Here is a 20,989-nt window from a genome sequence, read left to right on the forward strand (position 1 = left end):
CACCAAGCTTGCCCGTGTGCCCACCTCCTCAAACAGCCTGTCCATTTGCCCTCACTTCTAATCCAGCCTGTCCGTGTGCTATAGCTCCTCATCCAACCTAAGTGCCCCCTACTTTAGCTAAGGCAAGCCTGTCAGAGTGCCCCACATTTAAATGTCCACGTGTCACTCCTCACCAAGCCTGTCCGTGTGCCTCACTTTCCGGTCTAGGAAAGACATGGCTTGGTAGTTCGGGCTGGACTGTTCCCATGAGGCACAGGGTCAAGGCTGATTTGCATATAGCCAGTGTGACCTAGGGTGGTGTGGAGTGCATAAAAACGATGGATTTAGGCCCAGATCTTTGTACTGGGGTGAATGTAAGACATTGTTCTGCATTCTGTCCATCAAATGTGTTTTTTGCAATTTTCACCCCGAGTGGGCTGGGTATGCTCAGACGTGAGTCCCAGGCTCTCCACATCACTGGAGTCAAGCTATCCAGGCTGAAGAAGGCTGATAGCCAGAAACCGGTCCTTGGATGCTTGATTCCGGTCTAGGAAAGACATGGCTTGGTAGTTCGGGCTGGACTGTTCCCATGAGGCACAGGGTCAAGGCTGATTTGCATATAGCCAGTGTCTGACCTAGGGTGGTGTGGAGTGCAAAAAAACGATGGATTTAGGCCCAGATCTTTGTACTGGGGTGAATGTAAGACATTGTTCTGCATTCTGTCCATCAACTGTGTTTTTTGCAATTGTCACTTTCTCATTCAGCATGTCCGTGTGTCCCACCTCCTCACCCAGCTTGCCCATGTGTCCACCTTCTCAACCAGCCTGTCCATTTGCCCTAACTTCAAATCCAGCCTGTCTGTGTGCTATAACGCCTCATCCAACCTCAGTGCCAGCTCCACCTCAGGCTGTCCGTGTACTCCAGCTCCACCCCAGCCTGTCCGTCTACTCTTGCTCCACCTCAGCCTGTCCGTGTACTCCAGCTCCACCTTAGCCTGTCCGTGTACTCCAGCTCCACCCCAGCCTGTCCGTGTACTCCAGCTCCACCCCAGCCTGTCCGTGTACTCCAGCTCCACCTTAGCCTGTCCGTGTACTCCAGCTCCAACCTAGCCTGTCCGTGTACTCCAGCTCAACCCCAGCCTGTCCGTACACTCCTGCTACACCTCAGCCTGTCCGTCTACTCCAGCTCCACCTCAGCCTGTCCATGTTTCCCAGCTCCACCTTAGCCTGTCTGTGTACTCCAGCACCACCCCAGCCTGTCCGTGTACTCCAGCTCCACCCCAGCCTGTCCGTGTACTCCAGCTCCACCCCAGCCTGTCCGTGTACTCCAGCTCCACCCCAGCCTGTCCGTCTACTCCAGCTCCACCTCAGCCTGTCCGTCTACTCCAGCTCCACCTCAGCCTGTCCGTCTACTCTAGCTCCACCTCAGCCTGTCCGTCTACTCCAGCTCCACCTTAGCCTGTCCGTATACTCCAGCTCCACCACAGCCTGTCCGTGTACTCCAGCTACACCTTAGCCTGTCCGTGTACTCCAGCACCACCCCAGCCTGTCCGTGTACTCCAGCTCCACCCCAGCCTGTCCGTGTACTCCAGCTCCACCCCAGCCTGTCCGTGTACTCCTGCTCCACCCCAGCCTGTCCGTGTACTCCTGCTCCACCCCAGCCTGTCCGTGTACTCCTGCTCCACCCCAGCCTGTCCGTGTACTCCAGCTCCACCTCAGCCTGTCCGTGTACTCCAGCTCCACCTTAGCCTGTCCGTGTACTCCTGCTCCACCTCAGCCTGTCCATCTACTCCAGCTCCAACTCAGCCTGTCCGTGTACTCCAGCTCCACCTTAGCCTGTCCGTGTACTCCAGCTCCACCTTAGCCTGTCCGTGTAATCCAGCTCCACCACAGCCTGTCCGTGTACTCCAGCTACACCTTAGCCTGTCCGTGTACTCCAGCACCACCCCAGCCTGTCCGTGTACTCCAGCTCCACCCCAGCCTGTCCGTGTACTCCTGCTCCACCTCAGCCTGTCAGTCTACTCCAGCTCCACCTCAGCCTGTCCGGTACTCCAGCTCCACCTTAGCCTGTCCGTGTACTCCTGCTCCACTTCAGCCTGTCCGTCTACTCCAGCTCCACCTCAGCCTGTCCGTGTACTCCAGCTCTACCTTAGCCTGCCCGTGTTCTCCAGCTCCACCACAGCCTGTCCGTATACTCCAGCTACACCTTAGCCTGTCTGTGTACTCCAGCACCACCTCAGCCTGTCCGTCTACTCCAGCTCCACCTCAGCCTGTCCGTGTACTCCAGCTCCACCTTAGCCTGTCCGTGTACCCCTGCTCCACTTCAGCCTTTCCGTCTACTCCAGCTCCACCTCAGCCTGTCCGTGTACTCCAGCTCCACCACAGCATGTCTGTATACTCCAGCTCCACCCCAGCCTGTCCGTATACTCCAGCTCCACCCCAGATTGTCTGTGTGCTATAGCTCCTCATCCAACCTCAGTGCCCCTTCTTTTTTCTGACGTCTTAGCTATGACTTTAGCTAAACCAAGCCTGTCCGTGTGACCCACATTTAAATGTACACGTGTCACTCCTCACCAAGCCTGTCCGTGTGCCTCACTTTCTCACCCGCAAAAAACACAGATGATGGACAGAATGCAGAACAATGTCATACATTCACCCCAGTACAGAGATCTGGGCCTAAATCCATCGTTTTTTTGCACTCCACACCACCCCAGTTCAGACCATCATTCTATTTGCATGTGGTGTCTGGACGTGACTCCAAAGGTTGACTCTCATATCTTCAGCTAAGCTTGCTCACGTTTCAGGAGCGCAGCATGACACTGTTGGCGACGCAGTGGTTGAAGGTCCCTCGTGGGTTGCGGTCCTCTTCTACCTTCAAAGCGATACCAAAGAGGATGATGGACGGAGCGCTTGAGCAAATCAAACACTCACCCCCAGTCAACTGTTCTGGGTTTAATCCATCATCATTCTTTAGCTCACTCCACCACCCCAGTTCAGACATGGCCATATGCAAATCAGTCTGACCCTGTGCCTCATGGGAACAGTCCAGCCCGAACTGCCAAGCCATGCCTTCCCTGGACCGGAAACAAGCTTCCGAGGACCGGTTTCTGGCATTCCAGCCGCCTTCAGCCCGGCTTGCTTGAATCCAGTGGTGTGGAGAGCATGGGACTCACGTCTGAGCATACCCATCCCACTCGAGGTGACAAATGCAAAAACCACAGGTGATGGACAGAATGCAGAACAATGTCATACATTCACCCCAGTACAGAGATCTGGGCCTAAATCCATCGTTTTTTTGCACTCCACACCACCCCAGTTCTGACATGGCCATATGCAAATCAGTCTGACCCTGTGCCTCATGGGAACAGTCCAGCCCGAACTGCCAAGCCATGCCTTCCCTGGACCGGAAACAAGCTTCCGAGGACCGGTTTCTGGCATTCCAGCCGTCTTCAGCCCAGCTTGCTTGAATCCAGTGGTGTGGAGTGCATGGGACTCACGTCTGAGCATACCCATCCCACTCGGGGTGACAAATGCAAAAACCACAGGTGATGGACACTTTCTCACCCAGCATGTCCGTGGGTACCACATCCTCATCCAACTTGCCCGTGCGACCACCTTCTCAACCAGCCTGTCCATTTGCCCTCGCTTCTAATCCAGCCTGTCCGTGTGCTGTCCGTGTACTCCAGCTACACCCCAGCCTGTAGGTGTACTCCTGCTCCACCCCAGCATCACCACAGCACCACCACAGCACCACTCAGCGCAACCACAGAATCACTCAGCGCAACCACAGCATCACTCAGCGCAACCACAGCATCAATAGGCGCAACCTCAGCATCAATAGGCACAACCACAGCATCACTCAGCACAACCACAGCATCACTCAACACAACCACAGCATCACTCAACACAACCACTGCATCACTCAACACAACCACTGCATCACTCAGCACAACCACAGCATCACTCAGCACAACCACAACATCACTCAGCACAACCACAGCATCACTCAGCACAACCACAGCATCACTCAGCGCCACCACAGCATCACTCAGCGCCACCACAGCATCACTCAGCGCCACCACAGCATCACTCAGCACCACCACAGCATCACTCAGCGCCACCACAGCATCACTCAGCGCCACCACAGCATCACTCAGCGCCACTACAGCATCACTCAGCGCAGCATCACTCAGCGCCACCACAGCATCACTCAGCACTACCACAGCATCACTCAGCGCCACCACAGCATCACTCAGCACCACCACAGCATCACTCAGCGCCACTACAGCATCACTCAGCACCAGCACAGCATCACTGGTTCAAATATGTTCTCTCAATGTTTCAAACTTTATTACAAATGTCACAAAAAGATTTTAATATTTCACTTCTGTTCTTGGATTTTCGTCACAATAAAATACACTGAACATAATCTTCACAAAAGTTATTTACAAAAGTTTAAGCTATTGCCATTATAAATTACTATCCCCTTTATTTAAGTATTAATTATTTAAAAAAATTAAAAGCCTTTGTTATTTGTAATATCAATACATCTAAGTCACGTAAATACAACACATATTGCATTACAAATGCTATAGGTGTCACATTTGCGAAAGTTAAAACTATTGGCATTGTAAATGACAAAGCTATTAATTTCGCTACTTTCAAAACGAAAACATAAATAAAATATTTGTCATTTACAATACCAAAAGCTCAAACTTTCCTAATGCAAGACCTATTGCATTGCAAATGCTTGTGTCTATTTGTCTCCACTGGCGGATATTATCTCTCCCTTTAGGATTCATATAGTTACATATGCTGATGACATACAGTTGGATGTGTCACTGACCCAGGCTGACCATACGCCTTCTGATCTCCACGCGTGTCTTGAGGAAGTTACTAAGTGGTTGTGTCTGTCCCACTTAAAACTCAACGGTGATAAAACGGAGCTCTTGCTGCTTGGCAACCAGCTCAATTTTAAATCTAACACCATGTGGCCAGCCTGTATGGACCCGGTACCTACCACTAAAACAGAGGTTAAAAAGCCTGGGCGTCTGGTTGGATCAAGACCTTTATTTCAAAGTCCAAGCTAGAAAGACTGCTGCTTCATGTTATGGCATGTTAAGAATGAAACACAAAGTGTAGCCCCTTCTACCGGACCAAGCAAAAAAAAACGCTGGTCCAGGTGCTCATCCTCTCTATGGTAACGCCCATTATCTGGGCACGCCAAAGGCTGTCACCGCGAAACTGCAGATTGTTCAAAACTCTGTTGCAAGACTGCCCATGGGAACACATAATCGCTGCTCGGAAAAAGCCAGCACCACTCTCCCTCCACTGGCTTCCGGTGCAGGAAACAATCAATTTTAAGGCCCTCTACGTTGCCCATAAGTATTTAGGAGGGAAGGGACCTCCTATTATTAAAACCTTGATTTGCCCCCACAAGTCTAACAGAAGTCTCCACTCAGACGAGCTGCACCTAGCAGTAGTAGCCAGGATTAAGAAGACCAGAAGTGGCGGGCTGCGTTTTTCATATAATGCTTCAAAATTATGGAATAGCCTGCCTCTGCATCTTCGCAGAGAATCTAATCATCTTTCATTCCGTAAACAACTAAAGACCTTGCTTTTCCCGTAGAAGTCCTGTCCAACTCTAGTAACCTTGACAGTGCTGGGATGCTCTGGACAGAGTGTGATTCTGCACCTACCTTAAGAAGAGTCGAGTCCAGGATATACAGGCTGTGATTCTGATATTTCAGCCTCTATGCTGGATTTCAGTGAGACTGAGTTTGAGGCTGCTGTGTCTTATGGCCTCCAGCATCCTGCTGGTGAAGCATATTCAATGAGACATGCAGGTTCTGCAGTGGGACTTGAAATCCCGGTAGGCGCAGTATCCGCGAAATCTGTCTGACCTGATCCAGATGTTGGACGGAATTGCAAAAGATTTGCAGTGGTGGCTGATGAACAGCTATACCCAGTGGCAATCTCCTTTCCCTTTCACACCGAGAGCTGACAGTGGTGACAAACGTATCACTTCTAGGCTGTGGTGGCCATCAGGGGAGAGTATGTAGATCAGAGGTCTTTGGGCTCCGGTGAAGTCCCAGCTCCACATCTGCCTTCTGGAGCTGATGGACTTTTGTTTGGCATTGAAAGCCTACCTTCCATCCATCCAACAAAGACAGGCTGGTTCAGGTGTTAATGGGCCACACTACCGACATGTGTCATTGCAACAAAAAGGGAGTGTGGGGTTATGGACCCACTGCAGGAAGCCTTTTGCCTCTGGATTTGGCTAGAGTGTCAGGGCATCTTCCACGTCCTACAGCAGCTGGCCGGCATATTGAACACCAGAACGATGCGTTACAGATAATGAATGGCAACTACATCCGGAGGTGGCACAAGGTTTCTTCCATGTCTGTGGAGAACCTTGCCTTGATCTGTTCACCTCTGTTAAGAACACACAATGTCAGCACTTCTGCATTTGGGAGGTTTTAAAGCGGTTCTTGCTCTTAGACGTATTTTGTCTCAAGTGGAAGTTGGGACTCCTGTTCGGCTTTCAGTCAATGCCACTTCTGCCCAGAGTGCTCAAGCAGGATAGGATGGACCAGGCCCAAGTAAATCTTGTGGCTCCTAATTGTAATTCCTCTCGTTAGGCTGCATCTTCAGGAGGATCTCCTGTAGCAACAAAAGGACAGGGTCTTGCACCTGAACCTGTGCACTCACCACCTTCATGCATGGACATTGAGAGGTGACCATTGAGAGTTTTTGCTCTTCCTCCTGGGATCTGTGGTGTCATTTGGGTAGTCAGGCTCCCCTCCACTAAGACAATATATGCTTGTGAGTGGGATACATTTGTGGCTTGGTGTTCCTCTTGACAGGTGTGCTCCCTTTCTGCACTGTTGTTGGAGGTGTGGCTCTTTGTTTTGCCTCTAGCCTGGCAAGCCCTTGCCCTGGGCACAGTTAAGGGTTGCTTACAAGCCATGTTGGCTTTTCTGCGGTTTCCAGATCAACGCTTTCTCCACCTTCTAGCCTCTACACAGCTGTTCTCTGCGATCTTTCTGGTGCCCATTACATCTGTTAGAAGCGTCAGCTAATATTACTGAAAATAATCTCTATGACACCCTCTCATTTCTCATGTTGGGTCCTATTTTGATGTAAAAGAAACGTTTTTTTTATGGATGTTGCAGTATGCAACTTCGACTTGGTTTGGGAGTGTCCTCGTTTGGGACCTGCTCTGATGTTTTTCAAGTTTTACTGTTTAATCCCTCCTACTTTTCTTTAGGCTTCTTACACCTAATCAGATATCACCTGGACCTGGCACATTCAAGCAACCTCATCACTAAATTGTCCGCAGGCTACCTCCATCTAAGACACAGTGCACCAATCGAATCAATGACACAAACCAACGTTATTACATGGGACGTGAGAGGCATCCATACCCCAGGCAGGCGATATTCCATATACTCTTATTTACAGCGTAGGTAAGCTAGCATAGTGTTATTACAAGAGACACATATTACACAGCTAGAAACCTCCAGATTGCTCCGGCGCTGGTGAGGGCAGGTGTTCAGCATCAACTTCTCCACTCAAGCCAGGGGATCATTAATATGGGTCAGAGCGGGAACCTCCTTCACAGCAGAAGAGGTAAGGACAGACCTAGATGGCAGGTATGTCCTCGTGAGAGGCCGACTAAACGGTCAATCCATCCTGATAGGGTCCATATATGCTCCAAATGTAGAACAGCCTGCCTTCCTGTGTCATCTTATGCAAACGCTCGCACCTTGGACTGGTTTCCCATGGCTACTGGGAGGGGATTTCAACTCGGTGCTTGACACTTCTTTAGACCGATCCTTCCCTCCCTTGACACGCGCGACAGCCTTCTCAAATGCATCCGCCCTAAACGCTTGGCTGGCACACTGGTCTCTGACAGATATTTGACGCGCCCGTAACCCAGACACCCGAGTGTATTCTTTTTATTCCCACGTAGAAGACCTATATGTGCAGTTGACCGGATTGTGAGTTCTCCCTCACTGCTGCCACTCATCAAACATATTGACTACCTCAGCCGTACACACTCCAACCACAATCCCCAATTGCTACAACTGAGCTGGGAGGCTGGCCTGCCCCCAGTCCCCACCTGGTGTCTTCAGCCGGCAACGAAAGAATACTACCCCGCATTCCGAGCCTCACTGGGAGCAGCTGCAATAGAATATTTCAAGAACAACACCGCACATAGTATATTATCTGAATGGGAAGCATTTCAAGTGGTTATTAGGGGGCACAGCATGGGGCTAATCTGGAACATGCACAGACAGCTAACCCGGGAGATAGGGAAAATATAACACAAGATCTTACCCTGCGAAACTCAAATGGCTTCCAAGTGAGAAGTTGGCCTGGAAAATGCTGTCCGCTTATTGAAGTGGGCACCCTGTGCCAGTCCAAACAACCCTTATTGATGATGAGGTCAAAGATAACCTTTATGAAAGCTATCCTAGTGGTAGATATGGAGAGCAGCCTTCAGGCTAAGTTTTGAAGGAATGTAAAGCAGCTTGTTTTATCAGATCAGAAACTCTTGAATAACCAAATGAAAGGAGAACCACACAAGAGATATATAAAATATATGTATTTATTACTAAACACTGTCTACTAATCTCTATAAGAGATTAGAGCACAAGGCACACAATACTTAATCAATAGAACAGTAAATAGCACAATACATAATGGGCTCCAGGGGGAGACGGATTTATATACTAAATAAATGTTATAACAACAACGACTTCACTAGACATAAAGCCTAGAGCATGTAGAATCGCTGGGACTCCAAGGAACCATCCAAAGGAGTGACACAGGGAGCCCACGGAGGACGGGTGCAGTGTGTGAACACAGAGGCAAGTTCCGTACAACTCTATGGGAAAGTCGCGGTTGGAAAATAACAGTTTAAGGACACTTCGGAGAGGACTTCAAGCAAACCCTTTGGAACATAGAAAGTTCTAAGGCCATTACCCTTGTGAGTACTGAGGTACCCGTGTTAACTATCCCAGGGGAGCTGCGTGCATAGGGGTCAAGTGGTTTCGGAAACCTTTGTCGTTTTCAATGGTGTAACTCAAAGAAGTGCTGCTGCCGGGAAGATGAAAAGTGTCCGGTGGAATCCAAGCCTAGATCTAAGGTGAGAAGAACCTGAAAGCAGAGGGGACAGAGGCTGGGTCACTTCAGGGTGACCAGGGCTCGGTAGACGAATGCCCACTGATGTCGGGTGCTTCAGGTGAGAAGATTGGAGGCTTGAGTCTGCAGCCACGGGGACCAGGAGACGTCGACGATGACCAAAGTCTGGAGGTGAGCTGTCCCATGAAGGATGTCGAGATCTGAGGGGTCAGTGTCCGGATTGACCACCAACAAGCCTTGGCCAATTCAACCCACGCGGGCTGAGGACACAAGTTACGGTAAGGACCAGCAAGGTCCTGGAGACTCTCCAAGCTATGGGGAGTCAGGGCACGTCTAGAGAAACCAGGAAAGCCCAAAAGAAATCAAAGTTACCTTCACAGGCACCCACAGGTCAACGGACCAGGGATCGCAAAGGGACCTCGAGCGAATCACAAAGTACAGGCCCACGGAGCACTTGTGGAGTGGAGGCAGATATCTTTGGTGGAAATACTGCTTGGGGTCAGGACTATAATGTAGCCCAAAGCACAGCCTCAGGGATTGCCAAAAAGCATATGCTGCTGCAAAAGTATACGGTTCACAGGGGTTCGGGTTGCACGGTTACCAGGAGGGATACTGGTCTCAGAATTGCTGAGAGGTCAGATCAACCTCAGGGATGTTCGGGAACTCACCCCCTGTGTTGCAGAAATCTTCGGGGTCCTCAGGAGCTCGGGAGATGCAAACCGGTCAAGTGGGTCAAGGTGCCTGCTTCAGCAGTGGAGTAACTCCTTTACTCCAAGGGAGATTCTTCTGTCGTCCAGCGAAGTGTTATGTTATGTTAATAATTTCTTGTAGAGCGCACTTTCACGGGGAGGTTTCATGGCGCTAGCTCTAGCATAGCAAGATTACACGTGGGCCTGTGAAAATAGCCATGTTTTAAGCATTTTCCTAAAGCTCGGAAGGTAATTACATGATCGGAGTGTAGACCGTCGAAGTACTTGGTTTCTGCTTGCACAGTTTAGTCCAGGTAAAATCTAAAGTCCTGTAGACAGGTTTCCTAGTTTATACCCAAGGAAGGGGTTGGACAAACTCTGGGGACCCTCCTAGGGGAGGGGCCGGACAGCAGGATGGTTACACTCATGTCCTATGTCCAGTTTCACGCCAGAGCATGAGCAAATGGCTCCTGCAACCAGTTTGAGCTGGACTATGCACAGGGACACTAAATGTGCCCCCAGTGCAGACTTTCAGGCACTCTCAGAGGCATTCACCTAGCCCACTACACTAAAGCCTGTCTGGGAGGTGGTCACACTTCCCTGTGACAGGAAACCTATTGTCAAGCCTTCCCCTGCTCGAGCTCAGCTTAGCAGCAGGAGGGCAGACTCATGTCTGTGGCTCGAAGCATCCATTTTGTGCTGCCCAGGTCGAGAAAGCTGGTACCGGGTAGACAGGTGCCCCACATTAGTGGTTCTACAAGGGAGGAATCATACCTCCCACACCAGTTACTGCTGTGGAGGTATGATTCCAGGTTGTTTGACACCAAACACGACATGTTTTAAGCAGCTGTTTTAAAGTTAGCATTTATCACAAGGTTATAATGCACTTAAGTATATATGGTGCACTTAAGTATATATGGTTTGGCTGCATCACAGACAACCCCGGAGATTCAGAAGGCTGCAGAGGGGCTCTGCTCATGCAGGGTCACCCTCTAACACAAAACCCAGCGCCTTGCCTTCAGGATTGATAAGGCATGCCATAGGGGTGACTGGTAGGTTTATATGTGTAGTGATTGAGAATAGATATAAGTAACCTATATCTAAGTAAGTAGTAAAGTTAGGACTCCTAACTTTAGGACTCCTTAACTGAGAAAAATCCTAACTTTAAGACTTTCGGTATTCACAGAAGGCATTTAGGAGTCCTAAAGTTAGGACTCCTAACTTCTGTGAATACCGAAATGAGTAAGTGCCTTCTGTGAATACCAAAATGAGTAAGTGCCTTCTGTGAATACCAAAATGGTAGTAAGTTTAGGATTTTGTCTTAAATTAGTTCTGTGAATCGGGCCCTGTGACTCTGTATGCTAGAGGGGGCCAACGAGCCCAAGCAAGGAGTGTGACCTGGTCGTGATTGTCACCTGAGGAGAGAGCCTGCTGTGGAAGCCCCTACAGACCTGCACCATGACTGAGGACCAGTGTTGGGACCTTGGCACTACTCCCCCCACCCCATTCACCACAGGAAGGACCAAAAAACATACCCAGCTTGCAAGAGTCATGAAGAACCGCTGGTCGCTGCGACCGTACAACCACGTGTGAGGAACTTGAGGGCCACGAGCGCAGCCTGCAAGGGCCGGATACAGTTAACATACTAAAGGCAGCCGCTGCAGATGCTACACCTGCGGAAGGGGCATGCTCAGGGATTCCTGTCAGTCTAATCCTGGAGGTGTGTGTGTGTGAGACTGATTTTGGGCCAGGCAGCCCCGGAGAAACTTACTTGCCAAATAGCACTTTGGTGATGGAACACTTTTGACTTTAAGTACAAAGTTGGAGGGGGAGTCCTCAGACTCTGACTACTTATGAGGCTTCTCCTTATGTCCAATAACCTATGTGGATCCTCCTCTGTAGGTGCCAGTGTGATAAAGAGATTAAACTACACCTCTACTACACCGCATTCAGTGGTGGGAAAAAGGAAAACTTATTTTATACAACCATGACCCACTCTAGTACTGGCATGATTCATCATCTGGTTCACCCTGAGTCCTAAAGGTCAGGCTGGGCTCGACCATATTCCAGGGAGCTCTTTGAAGATTTTTTTATTTTGGGGGGTAATATACTATTATATAACATTCCTCATCCATCCTAAGGTATCCCTTTATTCGTGGGGGGGATGGGAAGGATTACAACTGTAAATAAACAGGGCATGCAGGATATTGTGGTCTTATGACCATAGTGTTAAAAACTGCAACATGTTTCTGCCCTACTCTTTTGACCTAACATAGGTTCTGGGCATTCCTGACGGCGGAGAAAGTAAAAGTGGCTCCCCCAGTGGCACACCTGTAAACGTTTTACAGAGAAACACATGGCATGCAAAAGGTAAGCTTATTCATGCATGTAAAAAAGTGATGTACTTGCCGTATTTTAGAAGTACCACAGACTCGGGTAAGTTGTACTTATCAAGGCACGGTCGGGGTAGAACTTGTAGTGAAACTAACATAAAGGTTTCCTTCCCTCTGCAAACCTGTTTGGTGGTAATGCTCTCCTTGTATGTCACCTATAGCAAATGGGGAATGACCACTATTTCTAGAGCGAGGAGGGAGTGAGACTTAGGGAACCACCTCACTAAACCCCGGAGCCCTGACCTCAGGTGACTGTGAGAAAGTTGTTTGTGAATGTTGCATTTCCCTTTGGTTCAAGGCAGTGAAATGAAATACATATTTTTTCGTTTAAGCACATATTTGGCTGGACACTCATTTATCACTGCTGCAGTGCATATTTTGAGTTGTGGGCCTGTGTTCACTCCCAGTATCCACCTTCCACCCGAGAAGCCTTAGACGGCTCGACCCACTAGAGAAGAAATGGCACAGCGAATAGACACCAGAAAGCTACGCAGCCCAAAAGAACGCCATCCGCAGCCACCATCACCTCCTCAGATCCACCAAAAGGGCCTCCTTCAAGGACCACCTAGACAACAACGCGCACAACAGCATCAAGCTCTTCAACATCGTGAAGGAACTCTCCAACCCCAGCTCCAACACCAATGACATCCCACCATCGCAAGACCTGTGCGACTCCCTTACCACCTTCTTCCATCTCAAGATCGCAGACATCCACGACAGCTTCAACAACCTGACCGCCTGACAGCCATCAAGACCTCACGGCCACCACCCACATCGATCCCCTGCTCACCTGGACCAACATAAACGATGATGACACCATCAAAATCATGAACACCATCCACTCCGGCTCTTTGTCAGACCCATGCCCACACCACATCTTCAACAAAGCCAGCGCCACCATCGCACCCCAACTCCACAATGCCATCAACATCTCCTTTGAGACCGCGACCTTCACGGAGAGCTGGAAGCACACCGAGATCAACGCCATACTCAAAAAACCCAAGGCGGATCAGAGGGACCTCAAAAACGTCCCGCCCATCTCCCTGCTCCTGTTCCCGCCGAAGGTCATCGAGAAGACGATCAACAGACAACTGACCCGCTACCTCGAGGAGAACAGCATCCTGGACCCGTCCCAGTCCAGGTTCCGCAGCAACCACAGTACCGAAACTGCCCTCATCGCTGCATACGCACACGCCTCCACAACGCAGGGATCCAAGGAAAGGCTCTGGAATGGACCACCTCCTTCCCCTCCGGCAGAACCCAGAGTGTCCGCCTCCCCCCTTTCCATTCCAAAGCCACCAAGATCATCCGCGGCGTACCCCAAGGATCATCCCTCAGCTCGACGTTGTTCAACATCTACATGGCACCGCTCACCCACGTCGCCCTACTACACGACCTCAGCAGCATCTCTTATGCCAACGACACCCAGCTTATCCTATCCCTGACCAAGGATCCCCCTTATCGCCAAAAACAACCTCCACCAAGGAATGAAAGCCGTCAACGAGTGGATGAAGAACAGCCGCCTGAAACTGAACTCGGTCAAGACGGAGGTCCTCATCCTCTGCTCCACCCTCTCGGCCTGGGACGACTCCTGGTCGCCGACCACACTTGGAGCAGCACCGACACCCACCAACCACGCACACAACCTGGGCTTCATCCTCGACTCAACCCTCTCCATGACCAAGCAAGTCAACCCTGTCTCGTCCTCCTGCTTCAACACCCTCCGCATGCTCCGCAAGATCTACAGGTGGATACCTGCCGAAACAAGAAGAACGATCACCCAGGCCCTCGTCAGCAGCAGGCTGGACTTCGAAAACGCCCTCTACGCAGGAGCCTAGACCAAACTCCTGAAACGACTACAACGCATACAGAACACCTCTGCATGCTACATCCTCTACATCCCTCACAACAGCCACATCACACCCCACCTGAGAGACCTGCACTGGCCTCTCGTCAACAAGAGGATCAACTTCAAGCTTCTCACCCACGCACACAAGGCACTCCACAACACCGAACCGGCATACCTCAACAGATGACTCACCTTCTACACCCCAAACTGCCAGCTCCGCTCCGCTGACCTCGCCACCGTCCCCCGCATCCGAAGAGCGATCACCGGCGGCAGATCGTTCTCCCTCCTCGCCGCCAAAACCTCAAACACCATCCTCATCCTCCTACGGCAGACCCAGGACCACTAACCTTCAGGAGGCTACTCAAGACCTGGCTGTTCGAGCAGTAGTGCGCTTTACAAATGTTCTGATTGATTGATTGATGCTGTTACTAAGAGTCAAGTGTTGAAGGGATACCCAGGAGCTCAGGATCCATAGTCCGCCGGGCTATGAAGATTTGCAGAATATAGGTCATCAGATTGACTTTTTGTTAACTTTAGTCCAGTGAGGCAAATTATCTTCTTCCACCCTAGCAAGATCAATCAGGGCGGTCACCTCTCTGGCCTATCAGGGTAATGGCAGAGAAAATCCTAATTCCATCGTGGCCCATTCCACTAGAGGAAAGACTACCTCCTGGACAGAATGGGCTGGGGTTTTGTGGCAGATGTTATAAAGCAGCCACTTGGGCTAATCCCTCCATATTTATCACCCGTTGTAGACTGAATATAGCACGAGAGTTTGAATTGTTGTTTGGTTCCTCAGTCATTAACAGCTCTGTGTCACTGTAATGGGAAAAGATACTCCGATTATTTTCAGTGAATTATTCAGTAATTTCACACATGTAACTATATAAAGAGTGAGTATTGAATGATATCAGCCTTTTCTCCAATAATTGTTTTTGTTGTTATTCTTACTATTTGGCTGATTAAGGTGTTTTGCTTAGGCATACTTTATTCAAGTAAGAAATTGGACGAATAAAGTGAAGAGAAGGTAATACTCAGATTGCTTACTGTTAATCTTCATTACTTCGATTCTTCCTTACTCCTACCAGTACTTTGATTCTCTCTGACTCCTTACTTCCTCATTAGCTTTTTATGGTGTCTTGTTAAAAACAGGAAGTGAGGTTGTGAGTGGAAGGATTTCTGTGAATAGATCCTGTAGGAGTTGTTAAAGAGAAAAAGGGCTTTGTAATGGGAGACCAACTGTCAATAATACTGACACAATACTTATTTAGGAAAGAAATGGGACCAGAAATGAAGAATATGAGTAATGATGAATACTGGTAAAAAATCAGAGCGTTACACTTAAGTACTGGATCGCATGATTAGCATTTGTATATATAAATTCAAATTGCCGGTTTCAATTTAACAAATATAGTAGTCTAGCCAATTGTTTATTTATTTTCTTGAGCTGAACTTATATTTCTCGTAACTTTAAAATCATCTCATGTATTAGGTAGACCTATGTTTTACTATTTTCTCTCCTGTTTGTTTGTTTTTTTAGAAATTTGAGCAATTAAATATTCAGATCTTTTTAGTTTTATTGGATATCTGGGCAGAGTCAGATCCGGTATACTTGGGCAATGGAACAACTCGATCTGACAGATTTGCCCAAATTAACAAGTACATTTATCAACCCCATTACAGACAGAGGCGCTATGATATGGCAGTGCTGTTTTCGTAAGAACACTTAACATTATTTTATGTTTTTGATTAACATATACTGATTTCCAATCATTGTTTAAATGATCTGATTTTGAATTTCATTAATGCATTTTTTTTTGTTTTTTTAAGTCCTCATTCACCTTAGATATAAACAGTTATTCTATATTTCTCTGGGGCCCCCCTCTTGTTTTGCACCAACCAGAGAGCTCTGATTTCTAAAGGTGCACTTTACACAGAACCTCTCCTTTCGTGGTTGGTTTGTTCCGGCCCTCTCTCAGAGCCATCCATGAGGCAACCGGAGTGGTGAAGTATCTCGGTGTAGAGGCATAATCATTGAACTGTGTTTACCTCACTTTCTAACCAACTCATGCATGGTAACCAAAAGTCTTTCTTCTTGTTTGGTGATGCCCTTTCTAACTTGATTATAAATTTCATAGAATTAATGCAATCTCTTCAGAGGGACATTCTTTATCCAATTTTTACAGATTTCCCTCCGGGCAAGTACAATTAAATAAAACATTAATTTGTTTTTATCCATGGATAAAGATTCATAGTTTGCCAAAACCCCAAAGAAAACCAACATTGGGCTTACCTGAAGTTCTACCCAGAGTGCTGTAGAGATGCTGTTACTTACATCTGCCCAAAAATGTTATAATATTGGACACTGCAGGAACATATGCACATCATCTACCTTTTCTTTGGAACATTTAGGGCATTTTGGAATGATATCCTTCTCGGATTTAGAGAGCCTTAGAGGAGTCCAATAAACCCTATGGAGACAAAAAATTTGATTTCTCTTCAAATTTTCAGCCTGAACTGTGGAATACAAGATATTACATGATACTTGCTATAATTCTTCTAGATGGATCCCAGGCAAGCTCTTTCCCCACAGCTCCGTTGGCAGTTTAAAATTGTCATCTGCAAGATCAATCAGGAGGCAATATAGATTTGCCACCTCTTTCTTTTTTACAACTTTCCTCATTAACACGGACACCAGTTAATTTGAGGGTCCAACGGCTGCTCCAGTTGCTTGGTGCCAGCTTTTCAGTTGCAAGTATTTAAATCTGGATAGCTCATTGTTCGTGATACCCAACAAACATTCCCAAGAAAGTAGAGTGCCATCTTTGACTAGTTGTTTCCAGCACACTATTCCTGCTTTTCTCTAAGGTGCCGCCAGAGAGTCCTTTGTCCATTCTAGGAAGCCAGGGGCAGCCCAGATGGGTGCCAACGCACTATAATAGATAATTTTTAGTTTCTTTCTGATTTAATGCCACGTAAAGGTTAACCATGCAAAATATTGAGGTGCACCTTTTTAAAATATCAGGGGTCTCCGAATTTATAGATAAAACCTACCTCCCATCCCATCACTTCCAAGAGCATCACCTTCAACATTCTCCCAATGTGTGAACCGTCTGGTTCATTCAATAACATTTTCCCAGTCCTCATAAGAAAGACTCATGCGTAATAGACTAGATCTGGCAAACATAAACCTCCCTTGTTTTTCTTCCTGCAAAGTTTTTTCCATGAAATTCGTGTGCCTTTAGAGGCCCAGATGAAACTGCTTATATTTGACTGAAGTTTCTTAAGCCAGACTTCTCTAAAAACCAAAGGGATATTCTGGAATATAAAAATGAGTTTTGGAAGACCATCATTTTTATTAAATTTACCCTTCCAATTATAGTCAACGGTAGGTGTGCCCAGCTCACTAATGACTTACATATCTCTTTACTGACTTTTTAAAAATACATTTCCAGGATCCTCTTGATGTTTTGTGATACCATGATACCCAAATATCTTATCTCCTTTTTTATTCTACATTGTTGCATGTCCATGTTCCAGGCCATACACTCTGTTTTTGTCGCATTTCCCTCATATCCTGAGCTACGACCAAATTGTAAAGGCCGATTGTACAGTACTGGGACCGCAGAGGACAGATCTGAAGTGTACACTATTAAGTCATCAGCGAATAATGCCTCCTTTTTCTCCCAGCTGCTTTACTTAAAAGGAGAGATTCTAAGTTCTTGTCTAATTTTTACCACTAGGGGGATCTATATATGAATTAAAAAGTAGAGGGGCTAAAGGACACCCCTGTCTAGTTCCCCTCTGAATTTTAAAAGGGGCAGATAGGTTTCCATTCACCAAAACCTTAGCTGTAGGTGTTTGGTATATCAGACTCACAGTCCTACAAAAGTTTTCTCCCAAGTTACACAATCTCAATATTTGTTGTAAATACGGCCTATTTACCCTATCAAATGCTTTTGTGGCGTCTAAGGTAATAATGGCCAGAGGTATTTTATAAAGTGTAGCTAGATCTATTTCCCCAATTAGGTTATAAGTCAAGTCCTGAATCCCTCTCCCTCAGACAAAACCTTGTCTCTACACTCAACTTCTCAATCAGATCCTCTTCTAATAACATAGCACTGTCCAAGGTCCACCTCCTATGAGCTGGCCTGACTGGCAGATCTAATAATAAGGTTATTGCAGAGTCATCCGATAAATGTGCCTCTATATGCTTTGCATCTTTTACCCATCTTTTCAGGTCTTGGTTAATAAAAAATAAGTCCAATCTTGATTGGTGTCCATATTTTGTATTGTTAAAAGTGTACCCCCTTTTGATTCCCATTTTGACTCTCCTTATATCCACCCATCCTAACGGCTTTATAGAGGCCTTTAGTACAGACCTCATCTTGAAATTTGATGTTGCTCTGCTTTTTAATGAACTATCCAACTCTGGATCCAAGACCACATTAAAGTCCCCAGCCAAGATTATGGGATCCAGAAAGTTTAACAGCTCAGTAAATAACCCACTGAGAGAGCTGGGATCATCTATATTTGGACCATAATATCCCACCACGGTAAATTTTATGTGAATAGCATTTAATTTTAACTATAGCCCATCTCCCCATTTTATCTACTCTAGTATCTTCTGCTATAATATATGGGTGCCTTTTGATCAGAGTTGCCACTCCTTTTATATCCTTTTATATCACGTTTGTTCTGGTCTGTCAAGATTTAGATTGGTGGTTATTAGATAGGATTCATGAATTTAGGAGCGCTAGTCTATTATTTTTGGGTAAGAATTTATGATATTATTTGATGGATAAAGGATTTATACTCGTAGAAATGGAGATATGTTGATGGTAGTGTTCTTAATTGTCGTAATGTTGAAAACGTTAACACATTACAAAATGGTGCCCATATTAAATGTGGGCATCATATGGAGTGTGAGAGAATGTGTTTTCTCTCATTATCGGGATATGGAGGTACAAGAATATTAATGGAGATGCAAACGTTAGTATGATCAATCCTCAATTAATATGTTATGATTGTGAATTTGAATGAGACGGGTATCGTGGATAGGACATGTCATGTTTTACGTACTGGTGACATTATATGCACACTACAAGATGGCGCTCACGTATGGGGACTATTTAGAGGAATACCAAGATGGCGCTGGTGTAGAACGCTGGCTACCGAGGATATGAGAACATGTGTAAAGACGCTCACGGACGAAAATAGGGTGAGTTTTTATGCCCGTAGGAATTGGCACGGGGTTACCTCTAAGCGTTTTTTAGCAATATCAGAGGCTGAGTATGTGCTTATGTATTTACAGATTTTAGGTGGCCGATCGCTATGTGGAAGTAGTTAACATGCGCTATATTGTAATATTGGAGGTAGTTTATACGCTGATGCACATACAGTTAGCTATAGGTTGACCCTTATTCGGTTTAGAACTTAGGCGGGAGTAACTTGCAATTGTATGTTTGTGATAATAGTGGCAGACGATGTATGAACTGAAACACGGTTCTTTTCTATTTCAGGGATCTGGAATCAGGGAAATTGGTGACCGATGCTTAGGATCTAAGGATATTGAAATACATTGTATATTTGAAACCATGGTGTGAGTTGATATGAGATTTGTGGACACAGCATGCCTACGAGCAAGCGTATAGACCTAATATGTGATATTAGTGTAAATATGGCTCTTATTGGAATTATAGGAGTGACTGACACTAAGTGGATACTGGATTAGAAGATAGTGGATTACTACGAATATACGGCGTTGGACACCACTTATACGGTACATATAGTGATTCCATATTATATTAAACCATTCGAATTTTGTAATGGTATATGAGACAGTGGCTTGTAACGGATGTATTTAACCAGCCCTTTTGAAGCAGATAGACATGACTGGTGGATATATTGGGGAGAAAGTTTTTGAGTAATATAAGACAATTAATATCATAGGTTATTGACCTTAAATATTTCCAGTGGAGGAGAAGAGGATTTTTGTTGTGAACTTTTAGTACAGGTGATTACCTCACTATATAGTTATATACATATAGTCTTTACTATTAAATACCTATACTTGGGATAAGAGTGGTGGTGGCTCCTTCTTCTTTTTAGTATATTACACAATCTGGTGACTATTGCATTTGGCCCTATTCTTTTCTTTTCTTACACGGGATTCTTGTGATATCTATATCTTATAGATTATCTGTGTTATGATGAGAGATTAATCCTCATGTAAATAACATGGAATTTATTTATTGTTTATTTGGGTTGCAGCCCTGACGAAGTCATTGTGCTTTACATAGCATGACGAAACAAGTGTTGGCTGCGGTGTGGATGTGAACCTTGGAACAATAAAGACTTACTGGAACGCAAGGATTTTGTCTATTGGATCAATACAAGAATTGAATATATATGGACTACCTGCATTGTGCCAATAAGGAATGACTCTTTGATTTTGAGGATAATCTATTTATATTATTTAGAGTTTTCAGGGAGAACTTTTTTTGCTAATTTATTTCTTGACATATAAAATAAAAGAAGACATCTTGAGCAAGGCTGTTAAAATGAACTTATTAACTGTGGATGGAACCACTTTCGAAATACATTCAGATGTATCATCAATTACTGCAACTAAACAATGGGAGCTAGGGAAGCTTCTTGATCCTTTGAGGAACCAGGGCACTACAGTACAATTAAGATTCCCTGCTACGTTAAGGGTGATGCATAACAATAAGATGCAAATCTTCCGGCGGGTGGAAGATGTGGAAATATTTTTACAGTTCATTTCAGAGGGAGGAATAAGTTAGCGGATAGAGAGTAGAAAACTTCTCTTTCTCCTTAGATAAAGAAATACATTTTGGTGGGCAAGGAGCAGCAAGTAATCAAAAGATGAAATATACTCTACCGACTCCAGTGGGGCGGGGGGGGGGC

The 20,989-nt window shown here is 46.4% G+C and overlaps 1 protein-coding gene across 1 annotated transcript in view; it reads left to right on the plus strand.

The window, feature by feature from the left end:
- LOC147683289 (uncharacterized) overlaps positions 1-20,989 on the plus strand; it is a 1,765,034-nt gene that overhangs the window by 648,702 nt on the left and 1,095,343 nt on the right. The window contains exon 9 of the mRNA XM_086942513.1: positions 15,600-15,775. Coding sequence (XP_086798639.1) covers positions 15,600-15,775 — 176 coding nt within the window. The remainder of the gene's footprint in view (positions 1-15,599; positions 15,776-20,989) is intronic.

This window comes from Lissotriton vulgaris, chromosome 11 (genome assembly GCF_964263255.1).
Source record: "Lissotriton vulgaris chromosome 11, aLisVul1.2, whole genome shotgun sequence".
Lineage (NCBI taxonomy): Eukaryota > Metazoa > Chordata > Amphibia > Caudata > Salamandridae > Lissotriton > Lissotriton vulgaris.